Genomic DNA, 15,414 nt, shown 5'->3' with positions numbered 1-15,414 from the left:
ATCACCACGATTCCTTTCTTCACAGCATGGATAACTCTCGGATAGTGTCTGTTTCACATCAAAGACGACACTTCTGAAAAAGTGACACTGATTAATGTTACCGAAAACATTTCCTTCACTACTTGTCGTTCCTTTTCAGACTGCATTACACTTAACTGTCTTTCTTGCTGGTGCGTGCTGAGAAGAATGTCTAATTCATTCCATATTCATGGAGCTCCCTCTGTCGGAAAAAAAGTCCTCAAATTCAAAAGATTCGGATTTCTGTGTGTTGACCTGATAGCATTCTTTTAGCAGCAGAAGGGGATATTATGGTGATTTCCAGCTCTGGCGATTTGCATCCCAAAATTAAGTGAAATGCATAGTCTTACAGATGCCAAAAACGTGGGCCTTCTTACAACGTGGGTATAGTAGCAATAGTATACCAGCACCAAGGGCATTTAAGTAAAAACAATATAACTGTAATATAAAATAAAAATATCACAGAAAAACACAGTAACAGGTGCAACACAAGAAAAATAGAACTAGACCAGGGCCAATATGAACATATGGGTATTTAGCTGCTTTTTATCTGCAGATATTATGTCTAAAGGGTGGGGCTCCAATGTTTGGAAGCAACTGTTTTGAAAGCTCAATACCGTTTTAGTTTAGTTTTGACGGGGGCAGCCAGCAATCCTTGATCAGAAGAGTTACTGGTGGTGTAAGGACAGAGGAACTGACTAGGCCCTAATATATGCAGGTGCCTGGCCGTGCAGGGTCCTATAGGTAATCACAATAATTATAAATTCAACTGTAAATTTGATGGGAAGCCCCTGTAATGATTGATGTGATGTGCTGCTGGCAGCAGCATTCTGGTTCATTGTACAAGGTCCAGGGAAGACTTGCTAAGGTATGTATGGTGGAATGACCTTCCCGTGGAGGTCAGAACAGCAGAGACCCTGACCACCTTCAAGCGGCAACTGAAGACTCACCTCTTCAGGTTGCACCCCTCCCTACCTCGCTGTTGCATCCAATTGACTATGTATGCTTAGGAATGTAGCTAGGTAAGCTGTTTTTTAGTTTATTTTAGTTACGGTACTCACTTAACTACTGCCTGTTTTATTTGTATAGACTACTTTTTGTTGTGTCAACAAGATTACCTACAGGGTCCAAGTTAAACTATGCGGTTGCTACCTGCACTTGGAACTGTACTTCGCTCTAGTGTTTTCAGCGCACTTGTAACTGGTTACATTTATACACTTTGTTGTACGTCGCTCTGGATAAGAGCGTCCGCCAAATGCCTGTAATGTAATGTAATGTAAAAAGAGAGTAATAATAATCCAGGCAAGATGAAATAAATTAATGAGGCTACTCATTTTCACCTCATGCTGAGATACAACATGCCTAAATTTGGTAATGTTTTGCAATTGAGAGAGAGAGAAAAAAACAAGAACAAATCAATAACCAGATCTGTTGATCAAAGTTCATAGTCTGTAACAAATCAACAATAACATAAGTTGTATGGGGCATCTCGAGGCATATCGTGGTGCAGTTCTTAACAAAAAGTAGCCCACTGAAACAGTTCCAGGATAATAATAACATTTATCTAGTTTAGTCACAATAAAATATTAGATTAAACTATTAGCGGCTTTCTTCGACGTGAGATGCGTCTTTAGGTTTGCTACACAATAAGATAACATACTTGGCCCCACATTAACGGGATTCTATAAAAAAATTAAAAAAAATAAGTCAGCGCCTATTAAGTCATCTGCCGCCAAATATAGAAGGCTCCTATTTTGTATTTTCGAGGGAATTAGCCTCTAAGTGGGATTTAGCCCAGGAATTAGCCTACATTTCATACTGATGTGAAATTAAATATTTTAAAACCTTCAGGTAAATGTAGCCTACGCTGTATATTCGGAAAACAATGGCTGTAAAGGTTGACCGCCTCCGAAAAGTGACTGAAAGCCCTCATACTGCCCGCTGCCGAGTCAAGTCGTGGAACTTGGCGATAACCCTGGACCACTCAGTAGAGGGCAGTGGTTAGCTAATGTAGCCTACTCATGGTGAATCTCCACACTTCCTCCATTAATGGCATTGTCAACACGGATGATAAGAAAGTAGGCTAGATGGTTGATATTCGTTACTGCACAGGCAACGCACATTTAGCATAACCTAATACATTTAAAAACTTTTTTGCTAAAATTTTAATATGCTTGGTGGAAGTATTGGTCCTGTAACGCAAGTTGTCGCAGAGCCTACTGCTTGATAATCTTGAAGCCTTTATGTGGGGATAGTCCCATGAGCTATCTACCATATCTTTAGAGGATGCAACTCCAGGATAAACAGTAAAACAGCCTAATTATGGCTTTTCATTAATATCCCGGGAACATATGTAAAGACACTAAACTTTTCTAGAACTGTGCTATTAAAAATAATTAAACAGGACTGTGATCGGAAGAGCAAAGTGTCTAGGCTCTATAAGCCTCCTTGAGAGCTATTTCTGATATGGCGTAGTAGAATCGAGGTGTGTGTGTGTGTGTGAGTGTGTGGAGGAGGGGGGGGGGGTGATGGAGGGGACGTAATGTGATGACAGTATGACAGGGTGCACAAAACTAATGTAGTGCCAGGGGGCGGAGGTTATACTCGAAGCACATAAACAGTAGCACACAAAGCTCGTCAATTGTTTGTCCTGACAAGAGTGAGGCATAATTCTTCAGCGCAAATATGGAGATAGAAAACAAGAGGAAACTGAAAGAGCGTTGTGCCCTGAGGCGAAACATCGCCAAAGAATTTTTAGCAGAATTTCTCGGGACATTCGTATTAATTGTGAGTACCCGTGCACGTATTCTTATTCAAATTAAGGTATTCTGTGATTATCATTCCACGACTTTGCTTGTATTTGTATCAGTTGAAGTAACACTACTGCATGTGTCAAAAATAATACTCAAGGGACTTATATACTCAAAGACTAATATATTCATAAAACAGTGACTGTTTGTTCTTAATTTTATTTAATTTCTCTTTGCTCGTGAATCATCTTGTCACACATCTGGACACTGCTTATTGATTTACAGCCTATTTTTGACACGTTCATAAAATTAGGGATAAGAAGCAGAGATATGACACGAGATGGTATTGAAATTTGATATCTGTAACTGAACCATAAAAACAAATATACTGCAAAACGACAGAAAAGATAACAGTTCGTATCACTCTAGAAATCGCAGTGAATGTACCCTAAATCAATCAAAGGCCGGTAGAACGGGAAGTTTTTGAAAGTCTTTTGAAGATATTGAAGTTGAACTTGAAAATTATTGAGCAATAGGACAAGCACCAGAATGTTAATAGCCCAGGGTATGACACATTTCTAGCATGTTGCCCTGTACACAGATCTTATGCTTCAAATGTGTATGCACCCTACATACCTGTATAATTATATAGTCATAAAATAATGTTATAAAGTAAATTAGTATTGTCACCATAGAAGCAAGTAGGCTAATGATATGAAGTGTATAAATATGTAATACGTTTTGCCCTGCTAGCGCTATGTGTTCATGTCCTACTTTTTGCCATGGTCATATTGTGTTTTGATATTACATGTGTGTCTAGCTAATAATATAATATTACTCTTTATTTTCATGTTGCCTTTCATACAATTTAGTTTTAGACAAAGTGCTTCCTAGTGGCTGGTGCTACATGTCAAGTTCATACCAAGTATATTGTATCAGTATAGGATCATCAGTGCATCAGTATCAATGCTCATGACATCTATGTGTTTTACTGTCTCTGACCTGTTTTTCAGAATACCTCGGAAGTTCTGTCTGAACTTAATTAATCTGGATTTATGATCGGTTAAAGGGTAAATGTAAAAAAAAAAAAAAAATTATTTAAACTCTACATGTTTGGATTGTTATTGTTTGTTTGTCTCCTCGTATTGCTTAAAGGCTTGTTCCAGACCAGAAATCTTTTTGTTGCATTTTTAATTTCCGCAATCATTGAAAGGAAATTAAGCACTGGGTTCTCCCCCCTCCTCTGTTTATTTGCCTTTTCCCCTTCCCGTCCCAGCTGTTTGGGTGTGGATCCGTTGCCCAGACGGTGCTGAGTCGTGGGACACAGGGGGAGCTCTTGACCATTCACATTGGCTTCACTCTGGGAGTGATGATGGCTGTCTACATTGCAGGGGGGGTGTCAGGTAACCACCATGTCCCCTCTACACGCATCCAATACACTTATGGTGTGCAGAGGCCAAAGCTTTGTCCGATCAGATTTTCGACTATTAAAATTCATCCTGACGTACTGAATGGACAGCGCTCAGGTGGTCTTAAGCTGTTTCTGGCACACGTGTGGAATTACACTGAAGTCAGGGCAACGATACTGAGTTGGTCCTGTGCTGCTGCTCACCTCTTCCATGTACTCATTGCTGTTGCTTTCCAGTCTAGCAGCTCTGTTTCTATGTCTCATGGAGTCCCTGCTTTGGGGCAATAAGAGTGGTGCATCCCAGCTCAGAGCAATACAACATTAAAGCGCTAAAAGAAAATTCATGAGGTTTATATTTCTTGAGTGGGATGAGTTGGATGTTCATAGACAGTAAACCACAGTCTATCTGTGTTTAGAAGCAGCCCAAATGGGCAGAAGTTGTTGAAGAGGAGGGTCAAGCGCATATGCAATGCGTCACCCAAGAGTGAAATACCATTTCTGCAGAAAAGAGCTGTGGGGGAAAAACAAGATGAGGACTCAAAGGTCATGTTTGGTTTTGTCACAGATAGAACTCCCTTGCTTTGATCTTTGAATGTATCATTCACTTCTGTGGAGTCTTCTATCTTTGTCCAGGATGCTAAATTAACTACCGGGAGCATCTTTTTAAGGTTTTCTTTTATGAATTGAATGAAGATATTTATTTGAGTTCCCAAATATAGACATTACTTTCTATTCTTTGTTGAGTGCTAACATTCTATAGGAGATCCTATATAGGCTACTGGTAGATTGAGCAGATGAAGTCACATGGCCAGCCAGTATACTGTAAAGACATTGAGGTAAAGATTTTTTTTTTTTTTTTTAAATGAGCAAATTACAGTACCTGTGCGACCTCAATCAACGTTTCTAACCAGTATTTGGCTTTTGTTTGTTAAGATAATGATTTCTGCAGTGCCTGAACCACTCCCAATCTACCCCATCTTAAGTGTAAGTCTACGATTTTTGTGGCACCTCTGTGCAGGGATTTTAGGAAGGGAAATTGAAGGCAAAGACGTAAACCAGAAGTTTCTGGCATTCTCAACCCTGTCAAACAGATATTGGGCACCTGATCCAAATGTGGGACAACTAGCTTTTGCACATGTGAAAAGGGGGCATTGTCAATCTAGGCACACATTGAACACTTCATACACCATTAATAATGGGTATCACTACAGCAGGCCTTATGAGAAGATGAATTCACCATCACCTGATACCTCATTGGGTCTCAGTGTGCAGGCTAGGCTTACAAGGCCAAGTTGTGGTTTGCAATGTCCTGGATGACTTTATTGGGTACATTCCTTGGGGATTACTGGAAAAAGAGACCTATACTGCTTTGCCAGGCAGAGTGATGCAGAAGGATTGGGAGTCATCCACAATTAATCACGAAGGCATGTTGGTGGGCTTGATGAACATGAAAGGGAGGATTCTAATTGGGATGCCAAACATGGACTTAATTTCATGTTTAAATCATTTGTGGAAAAAACAATTACAGAATGAATGGACTCATTTTCTTATCTTCCATGCCAGTAATTCATCCTTTTCCTCCATCACAGCATGATCTGATTACTGAACACTTTACTCAAAGTATTCAAGACCAAGCCTTACTGTCCTGAACCTGAAATGCAGCCAAACATAAATGGAGTGATTAGATCATTCACTGTGACTAAGTGAAGTTAGTCGTCCTAGAATTTGAAAATGTATTATGCCAATCAACACAATAAGGTTTACTTTTCCAGATCTGATGCAACGCTAGACTCGAATTTGGACCCTCAAGCAGCTATGGTCACTTTTTTGGACAATTATCTGTTACCTTTTATATTATGCCAAATTGTGTTTAGGCATGGTAGCTGTAAACAGGAACCTGTGTAAGTTGCTCTGGAGGCTTAAACAGAACTCAACATACACAGAATACATGATATAGATCAGTGAGCTTGGGAAAAACTGATCAGTATTGTTTGGAAGAATAACATGGTCTCTACTATATGACTGGGCTCTTCAGGGTAGGCCATGTGACCCCGTGATGATTACATGCTGCTCGGTGCTCATCTGTGAGGATGCTCTCAGGTATGGGATTAATGTGCTTTTCTAGGGCAGGCTTCCCTTGAGCGTAGAAGGGGTCTGGGAGCCAGGTGTGGTCGCACTCTCCCACAGGAGTGTGTTTTCCCTCCTCTTTCTTTCCATGATATCATCCGAGCAAAGGAAATGGGCGTTCCTCAAAGCATCACAGTTACAATGTCATTTCCGACACGCCCGCGGTCTTAAGCAGATTCAGACAGATTATGTCAGACCCAATTCTGACTGGCTTTTTCAGCCGGCTGTTTTTGAACAGGGCCTGTGGATTAATTCTCAGTCAGAGTGGTGCCCCGGTGGTATCAGCTGTGCAGAGGCTGCTGTTAACCTTGGGTGTCAAACAAATGGCCTAAGGGCTTCATTGATCCTGGGTAGTGTTTACTGAACCCCACGTATCACTTAGCGGATAAGACCAAATTAAGGCTCTGAGTCAGGGAAGAGGTTGCATGCCAGCCTTCTGCACTGCAGTTAAAATACAGCTTGTTTCTATGAAATGTAGATGGAGAGTAGTCAATATTTCCTGGGCAGAATATAGATGGAGAGTAGCCTGTATCTCATGAAATGCTGAAAATGTATTATTCTTTGAGTTTCAGATTTAAAAATACAGAGCAAACCAAAAATTCTTCAAATAAACATTTTGTGAAAATTGATTTTGAAATGTAGTTAAACTGAACCAAGTGATGTCCACATTAATATTACTTTATATCAGGAATATCATAAGGATCTGTTCATATAATCTGCCCCAGTTCTACAGTTCTATTAACAACAGTGATGGTGACTTAATCCAGTTATCCTGTGAAGGTATGAATTCAAAATGATGCAGCCATACCCATGTCACACTACAAATTGTTCCCATGGGTGTGATTTCTGAAATGTCAACTTATCTCATAAGGCAGAACTCTCGCCGGTACTGAAAACTGGGTTGAATTAACTGAGGTGCCTTTGGTGTTATCACTAATAGGAAAATGACGTATTGGGTGCTCTGTTGCCTCTAAGTAAAGTGCAGACCACTCTATAGGAAAATGCAATGTAAAATATAGTAGAAATTATATTTCAGTGCACTCCTTATGAATCTGTGTTTATCACTTTCTCTCCCAGGAGCCCATGTGAATCCCGCTGTGTCTCTAGCCATGGTTGTCCTGGGCAGGCTGAAGGTGGCAAAATTCCCTGTGTATGTACTAGCACAGTTCCTTGGTGCCTTTGCTGGAGCCACAGCAGTCTTTGGGATGTATTATGGTGGGTATGGTCATATAATATGATGCTGTCATCTGCATACGGTATACATTATCATTGCAATCAGTGTGTCCATTAGTATCATCATTACCCTCATCATCACTATTATTATTGTGTGTGTCATTGCAATACTCATCGCTATGTTCATCAGCATCATCATCATCATCATCACAAACTTCAATATTTATAGTCTCCCATTAGATGCTAATGTTGACCCTAGATAACATCAGCAATGGCTATTCAGCAGGCTATAGTACATTCAGTAAGCAGACTCTTCACGCACTCTAGCAAAGCCATTGAGCAGGAACATCAAAACGATATCAGAAGCCGCAGTTAACCTCTCTTCTCCTGTGGGCTGTATGAAACACAAACAGCTCTAAGTTCTTCTCCTGTGGGCTGTATGAAACACAAACAGCTCTAAGTGCTTTATTGAGGTTTTATAAAAATGAACCACAGGAGTGGCAGTCAGGGGAATGATGTGTGGCAATGAGGCAATCATACTCCATTAAATGCCAGTGCTCATCATTAGTTTGGATAAATAAGACATTTCAGAATTAATGACTGTTATGTGTTTGCCTAAGGCAGTCAGCTGAATGTCCGTCTCGCAGCTGACTGAACGTGAGATTGCAGGATTAGCTACAGAATTCTGATCTTTGGGGAAAAAAATAATAACGAGCATTTCCCCAGTGCTGCAGGATAAGAAAGCAGAATTGCACAGTGATGACTTTTAAAGTTACGGATCTTGTTTCTTTAGATGCCTTCATGGACTACTCCGGTGGAGTCCTGACCGTGACTGGTAGCAACGCCACAGCTAACATCTTTGCCTCTTATCCAGCCAAACACTTATCAATCCTGAATGGATTCGTAGACCAGGTGAACAACCTCCAATGTTTTGTATTGTTGCATAGTTACATCCGAAAGGTCTAGTCAAGTCAAGTAGAACTTTATTTGTCCCCAGAGGGGCAATTGGTTATGCCCCTCCACATTGACCTGGCACTTGTATTTACAAGTGCCAGGTCAATGTACTGTGTGTGTGTGTGTGGGTGCGTACACGTGTGTGTGTGTTTGCATGTGTCGCAGTGTATATATGGGCGGAAAAGTGTAGATTAAGAGGATAATCATTAACTGCTAAATTAAAATGAACCTCAAATCCATTGAGGAGTTCTCTGCTGTATTCACGAAAATGATTAAGTTAAAATAGAATTAGACGATAAGGAAAAAGTGTGAATTTCATGTACATTAAAGCAAAGAAGCTTCAGACTGCCAAGGGAAATTGGGTCATGCCATATGGACACTGAGCACTCATCCAGTCTTTAATTAGGGGAAAGGGAAAGCCCTATTATAGGCTTTAACTAATAAGAACAGGCCAGGTTAGGATTCCTACAGAACATCACACAGGATGGTTATTCTTTTTTCATCATTTCTAGATGAATTTTTAAGATGATATTTCTTGGTGGTGATTACACAACAGATGACTTACATGGGTCTACAAATATAATTGGTATTTTAAAATTTCACAGATATTAAAATTCTGATTAAAATGGTGGAAAAAGTTGTTTTCTTCTGTTTGATTGCCTCACTTAATCAGTTTATGAGTGGATCTGGGTTGTGTGTGTCACTCACAGAAACATTATACAAATCTTCTAACATTCTTCTAAGGGGCGACATAGCTCAGGAGGTAAGACCGATTGTCTGGCAGTCGGAGGGTTGCCGGTTCAAACCCCGCCCTGGGCATGTCGAAGTGTCCTTGAGCAAGACACCTAACCCCTAACCCCTAACTGCTCTGGCGAATGAGAGGCATCAATTGTAAAGCGCTTTGGATAAAAGCGCTATATAAATGCAGTCCATTTACCATTTACCATTTCTTCACCTTCACTGTAATTTACTTAAACCTTGTTCTAGACTTCTACAGGACACAGTAGAATGCTCATTCAAACTAATCACATACCTGTCACCTTCTCTATTGGCCAGGTTATCGGAACAGGTTCTCTAGTCATGTGCATCCTGGCCATCCTTGATGGGAAGAACATTGGGGCGCCCAGGGGGATGGAACCCCTGGTCATCGGTCTGATCATTATGGCGATCGGGGTGTCCATGGGGCTCAACTGCGGATATCCCATCAACCCTGCCAGGGACCTGGGCCCCAGGCTCTTCACTGCCGTAGCTGGGTGGGGCAGAGAAGTCTTCAGGTGACCCATCAGAAAAGGGATGCTCCGTCCTGTTAGAGAAGGGTATTATGGGGGAGGTTCATACACAGTTAGACTAATTTTGTTGTGGAGCTCCTTTACAGCATTCTACCCAAAGGCAGAGAACGGTCCCTAAGTAAATTGTTATTTAAAGACACACACATTCATATACACCTCAGCCTAGCCTAGAAGAAAAGGCTGCACACATTTAAATGATTACACCTATATTCAGCTCAAAGGCATGTTTACCATAAAGAGAGGCTGTATAGATTTAAAGGGAAGAATCCACCCTATGATAGGGCAAAGGTGCTTGGACCTACGATGTGGGCACATTGTCTTGGCCATCTTGCCAAAGGGAGAGAAGTATAGGGAACTAAGAGTAATGTGTGTAAAGGTAAGAATGGAGGCATCCTTCATTTTTCTCTACAGCAGAGCAAAGCTTTCAAATCTTTGCTCTCCTGACAAGCCAAATGAAATTTTCAACACCATGCCATATCTCCTGCATATTGGAAGGCTGTACCCCATTCGCTGGCAGAGGGAGAAACCCCCGTGCATAAATATCCCAAGCCTTGGTGAAGAGGACAGCCAATTTCATAATGCGGGTTAGCCTCCGGAGCCCCTGAGGCTTTCCCTGGCATTTGTCTCTATTTATTTGGAGATGTTTACTCACCTCTTTCATCAGATACTGCTGTTTTTCCTCCTGTCTGCCCTGCCTGAAAGCCAAGAGGAAAAACAGACGGGTCAGCAGATTCATTTGTTGATTGAAGATACACATACAAGTAGGGGACAGTATGCATATAAAGAGAGCAACAAAACATATTTAAGAGCACCTCTTGTTCCGGGGCCCTGTCCATTGACATTGACAGTCAGGTACCCTGTCCCCTTTTGGCCAGTGTTCACATTACCGATATCCCGCTTAACTTTCATGAGAAGGAAAAACACCACTCCAGCAGATGTTTATCTGATTTAAGAGATTATGAAGATATATAAGGGAATGGCTTTAAACAGAGAGGTCAAGAGCTACCGCTAAAGTTTACATCACAGATGTGTGTCAGATCTTCTTTAATCTTCCTCTTTAGACCATGTATTATTTCATGAAAGCCTTTAAGTCCCTTTCAATAAGCACAGAGTAAGAATCTTGACATATAGATTTACGTACACTTAGTACAGATAAACAAATCAGTACATTTCCAGTACACTGAGAAACAGCTCGCACAGACAAGACGGAAGACTTTCCTGGTCTGGAGCTTATTCCAGTGGAGAGGAACAAATTGATGTGGGTAACAGGTGGTGATCCCACAGCTATATGGGGGTGTTGAGGTTGGGGTGGGTCGGTTATGCATAATAACACCCTTATCAGAAGGGATGGTCACCCTGACCCTGAGACTGCTCTCATGAGATTACAGTCCATAATCTGCCCACCTCCATCCTGTTCAGCACACTGATCCTAAACTCTTAAGAGCCACAGACAGCTCACCACAGCTCAGTCTCTACTCTTGTCGCACTATTAGTTCAGCCCCATTCGGAGTAATGGCTGGCGATCGCCATCACTGCAAATGGAGCCTAATCCCATTTCGCCAGGTCTCAGGGAGAGAATATAGCAATGTGGCGAGACTGCTATGGTCAGCACAGGTTAAGTACATGCAGGACAGGAAACAGCTGAGGGAACAGTCAATGAGGGGCACTGTAAACAAGGGTGAGCCCTCAACTAATCATCAAGCCAGGTCACTTGCGCAATTTAGAGATCGTAAATCATAAAATGAAAACAGTTGAATATAATGCACTTTGTGGAGACACAGATTTGCGTAGAGATCAGATTGTTGTGTTGATAGTTCATGTTAGGCTAACATGTGGCCAAGAGAATGTATAGAACAATGGCAGGACTGAAAACTATATTACGATGGGCATTTATAGAAGCAGGTAGAAGTGGAGTGGTACTGGAGCATGGAGGGCAGAGCTTTGACTGCTTACTGATGTGTCTGTTCTTACCTGTGCAGTGCGGCGGGACACTGGTGGTGGATTCCCGTGGTGGGGCCCATGGTGGGGGGCGTGGTGGGAGCGGTGGTGTACCTCCTCTTCATCGAGCTGCACCACACCGAGCCAGAGAAGCACCAGGAGGAGGAGAACAACGTCAAGGACAAATACGAGATTATCACCATGAGCTAAAGAGTACAGTGAAAGGTCGGGCTGTCTTCCCCTTTCATGTTGCAGGACCAAAACAGACTAAATTGTTGAGACATTGCTGTTTGAGTTATCCTCTCTCTCACCTTCCTTCCGGCCTCATCCTCAGTGTGCTGTCTAGGGAATTTTAGGCCGCTGGCCAGCCATGACCAGGCTCCAGTCATTGATAAAACACTACAGTATAGGCTATTATGTCTTCCCTGGTTTTCACACTAAGCATTATGTTAGCATAGCTCTGGACAGCAGGAACATAAATGTAGTTCTAAATCTGCAGGTGGTTCTGAGGCCACAAACAGGTAAAACTTTCACATAATGTTCCACCCACTGCTGCAGCTGCCAAGTTTGTTTGTATGTAGGAACCTCTCTGAAGTATTAAAAAAAAAACCTTCACAAAGCATTTATGATAAAGGAGAATAAAGATATGTTTAGACCCACTGGACAGTAATAACATGATCATTGTCCTTCTAGAAGGTTCCATCTTACACTTCAGCCAACCCTCTATATTTTACAGGTTTGGCAACATCTCTTCCTGAAATGAATGACCCAATACTCACAAGACTGGTGTAAGCAAATGGATGTTTCTACTCTGTGTATTTTGGACAAGCCCTGGTGAATTCTTTAAATTCAGAGAAATCATCCGTAATGTGTGTCAGCTAGACATCTTTAAACATCTGCTTCATTTTACACTTTGAGCTTAGAGCTGCACTTCCCGCTACACATAAGGTATCATACATATATCACATTTAATTAACTTTAACATTTTCTTTAATGGAAGTGGAAAACACGAAGGCAGACCGTCTTGGAATATATTATGCATGAGCATATCGTTTACATAATGGAACCAACAGAATTAAAAAAGAATTTAAATCGATAAAACAATTATGGTTGCCAGGAGTTCACCATGGCAGTTTACGTAATTACTCTCTGCCCCACTGGGGGATTGATAATAGAAGTTGATAATGCATGTCATGTCCAATGTTTTTTTAAAAGTAGTAGGGTACTCTGCTTCTACAGGTCATATTTATTTGTGAGGTTTACACGAGTAGGGACACGCATGCAGTGAGCACAGACCCAAATGTTCCTCAGAGCACTGATTCTTTGTGCTGTCATGCCGCCTGTATGATGCAGGGTTAGCTGGCTGCACCAGACCGGAAGATTAGGATTATCTCGGCCCTGTCGCAGTGCTCCGGCCACTGGAACCTCACTGACACTCACTGATACAATCTGCATGCCTCGCAGGTTATTGCTACGTTCAACCGAAGCCTGTTATCATGGTGAAGTTGTTCAGCTACGGGTAATGCAGAAAGGTGGATTGAGGCGGGCTGGGAAGATGATCTGTGCCACATTGTCCAGAAGAGTCTCCAAGCCAGCCTTAAATCCATTAGCTGTAAAATGTAATGCCCTTTTTTGTTTTGTTGCTGTGCCACCAGTGAGCTCAATGTAATTCTGAATATAAAAATCGATTAATATTTATTAGCAGCTCTAAAAGCAACTAAATTGGAAACTTTAGCTGGCACTTAGCTCTTGCATAGTTGGTTTTGTTACATCTTTGTTTTGTTTTGTTTTGTTTTTTTACATGTAATTTAATGATTATTGCTTGATGCTCTTCACTAATTGTACATTTTGTTTCTCTTCTTTTTGTTTTTTATGTCAAAGGCATTTTCACTTATATTTGTTCTCTCTGAGTGACTCCATACATTTAGAGAAAAAACATTTAAATATATTTAGCAAAATTCCTTTGTTATGAACGCCAAATTAAAATTGCATGTGGTAGATTTGCTGAAATAAAGATGAAACTCGTATTTACGTTGATTTGAGTGTCATGATTTCACAATTTGCTGACATGAATATAATTGCTTTGTATGTACTGTACATTTAACAATATCTATAGAATAGAAAAATAAATGAAAGTATTTGAATCTGGCTTTCAAACAGACCTTCCAGCTAAAAAAGAAATGAATTCACAATTCACAAAGAAAACAGAAGCAAATACAGGCAGAAAAAGCCGGCCGTGGCTGCAGAGTACCCCAATAATTCAGCCAAGCGTGACAGAGGGCTGTGAATAAAACATATTCAGAGAGCGATTGCTAAAGGTTATGTAATGCTCTTGTGAAATGGATGAAGCCTGACTTTCTGTGCCTTTGTTTCAGGCCCAATGCGTCTGCGTGCATTTCAGTGAACGCCAACACCCCCGATCCTTTCCTGATCGTCCCCGCACACACCACACACACCCAACCCCCCATTCCCCTTCATCCTGCATGCTCTCTGGATCCCGTGGATAAGGGACTGCACTCAGCAGCTCATGTCATCCTCCAGAACTGGCTCGCTGGCTTGCAATGAGCCCTTTAAAATAAAGTCACTTCTGCCACTGCAGTATCTGACATGTAGTTCTGCTGTGCAGAATAAAAATGCTCACATTGATAAATATTTTGGTACCTTCTCTACGCCATACACCAGAAACTGGTCCATGCTACTCACTCCTCACTCTACGCAACCCAGACAAAGACTTAGTGATTACTGTCAGGCTTGTGGAGTGTGTGTGTGTGTGTGTGCGTGCGTGTTCGTGTGCGTGTGTGTGTGCGTGCATGCAATCATACATGTGTACATGTGTATTTGTATGTGTATGAGAGAAAGAGAGGCAATTAAGCCGGAGAGCACATAGGCATGCTTACAGAGATTCATGATTCATGACGCAATGACTCTCTGTTCTGTTCTTCACCTACAGCTCAAAGTACCATCTCACTGTGCGTTTGACCCATTCTCCCTGTACTTGGCTGAATCTGACATGTATTCAGTATACTCTCAGTCACAGCCCGTTCTCTTTTCAAGTCACGGCTTGGGGTTTATCAGGTGGGAGCAAACAGATAAACAGGTGTTGACAGCAATGCTGATGCATGGTTTGAATAAGAAGCTCTGCTGTTATCAACAAGTTTATGATCTGTAACTGGGCACGTCAGATGGCACGTTTCATCACATTCTCAAGCAAGGCCCAATCCTATTTAATAATGAAGAAACACAAAGGTTAGTATTGCTCACAATGTAATTATAATTTATTTCTATGCACATGTAAACTAATTGGCCACCAATTCCATGCTGTACATAGTCCAAAAACCTGGATTTGGATGTGCATAAATAATTTTTATACTATATGAATTATATCATATAAATTATGGTTTATGTCATTTAATGTAAAGATTTCTTTTCCCTTTTCACACTGCAAAAATGCTGATGGTAATTCAAAAATTGAGGACACAATGATGACTATTGCCATTTCTGGAGTCTATTCTTTCATCTGTTAAAAACGTTTAAAAATCACCAAATGCAGAACTGCGCAAAAAGGTAAATAATTGTTAAAATGTTAAATATCAATTCAAGCCAACGATAAACAGATATTTTTGAAAATCCAGACCCAACTTTGTTTCCCAGTGCATTGTGGGATATGCATAGCAGAATCCAGAGCTGTGATAGGTGCTCCTCCCTCAGCAGAAGGTGTGTGAGGGGCAGGAAGCTAAACAGGCAGCTAAACAGGCTA

General features: G+C 41.2%; 1 protein-coding gene across 1 annotated transcript; it reads left to right on the top strand.

The window, feature by feature from the left end:
• Window positions 1–2,603: 2,603 nt before the first annotated feature.
• On the top strand, window positions 2,604–13,688 carry LOC135255341 (aquaporin-9-like). The gene is made up of 6 exons (XM_064336388.1): window positions 2,604–2,805; window positions 4,045–4,171; window positions 7,381–7,518; window positions 8,270–8,388; window positions 9,487–9,704; window positions 11,699–13,688. Exons 1-6 carry the CDS (start codon window positions 2,704–2,706, stop codon window positions 11,865–11,867), a joined length of 873 nt encoding a protein of 290 aa, XP_064192458.1. The 5' UTR covers window positions 2,604–2,703; the 3' UTR covers window positions 11,868–13,688.
• Window positions 13,689–15,414: the final 1,726 nt, after the last annotated feature.

This window comes from Anguilla rostrata, chromosome 5 (assembly GCF_018555375.3).
Source record: "Anguilla rostrata isolate EN2019 chromosome 5, ASM1855537v3, whole genome shotgun sequence".
Taxonomy (NCBI): domain Eukaryota; kingdom Metazoa; phylum Chordata; class Actinopteri; order Anguilliformes; family Anguillidae; genus Anguilla; species Anguilla rostrata.
The sequence above is the reverse complement of the archived record's forward strand: the minus strand, read 5'-3'. Positions and strand labels throughout refer to the sequence as shown.

What these genes read in the sequence shown, in the direction of transcription:
- LOC135255341 (XM_064336388.1), top strand. Translation starts at nt 2,704, where the DNA reads ATGGAGATAGAAAACAAGAGGAAACTGAAAGAGCGTTGTGCCCTGAGG. An exon ending in TCGGGACATTCGTATTAATT is followed by an intron (nt 2,806 to 4,044) that starts GTGAGTACCCGT and finishes TTCCCGTCCCAG; the next exon opens with CTGTTTGGGTGTGGATCCGT. An exon ending in CATTGCAGGGGGGGTGTCAG is followed by an intron (nt 4,172 to 7,380) that starts GTAACCACCATG and finishes TTTCTCTCCCAG; the next exon opens with GAGCCCATGTGAATCCCGCT.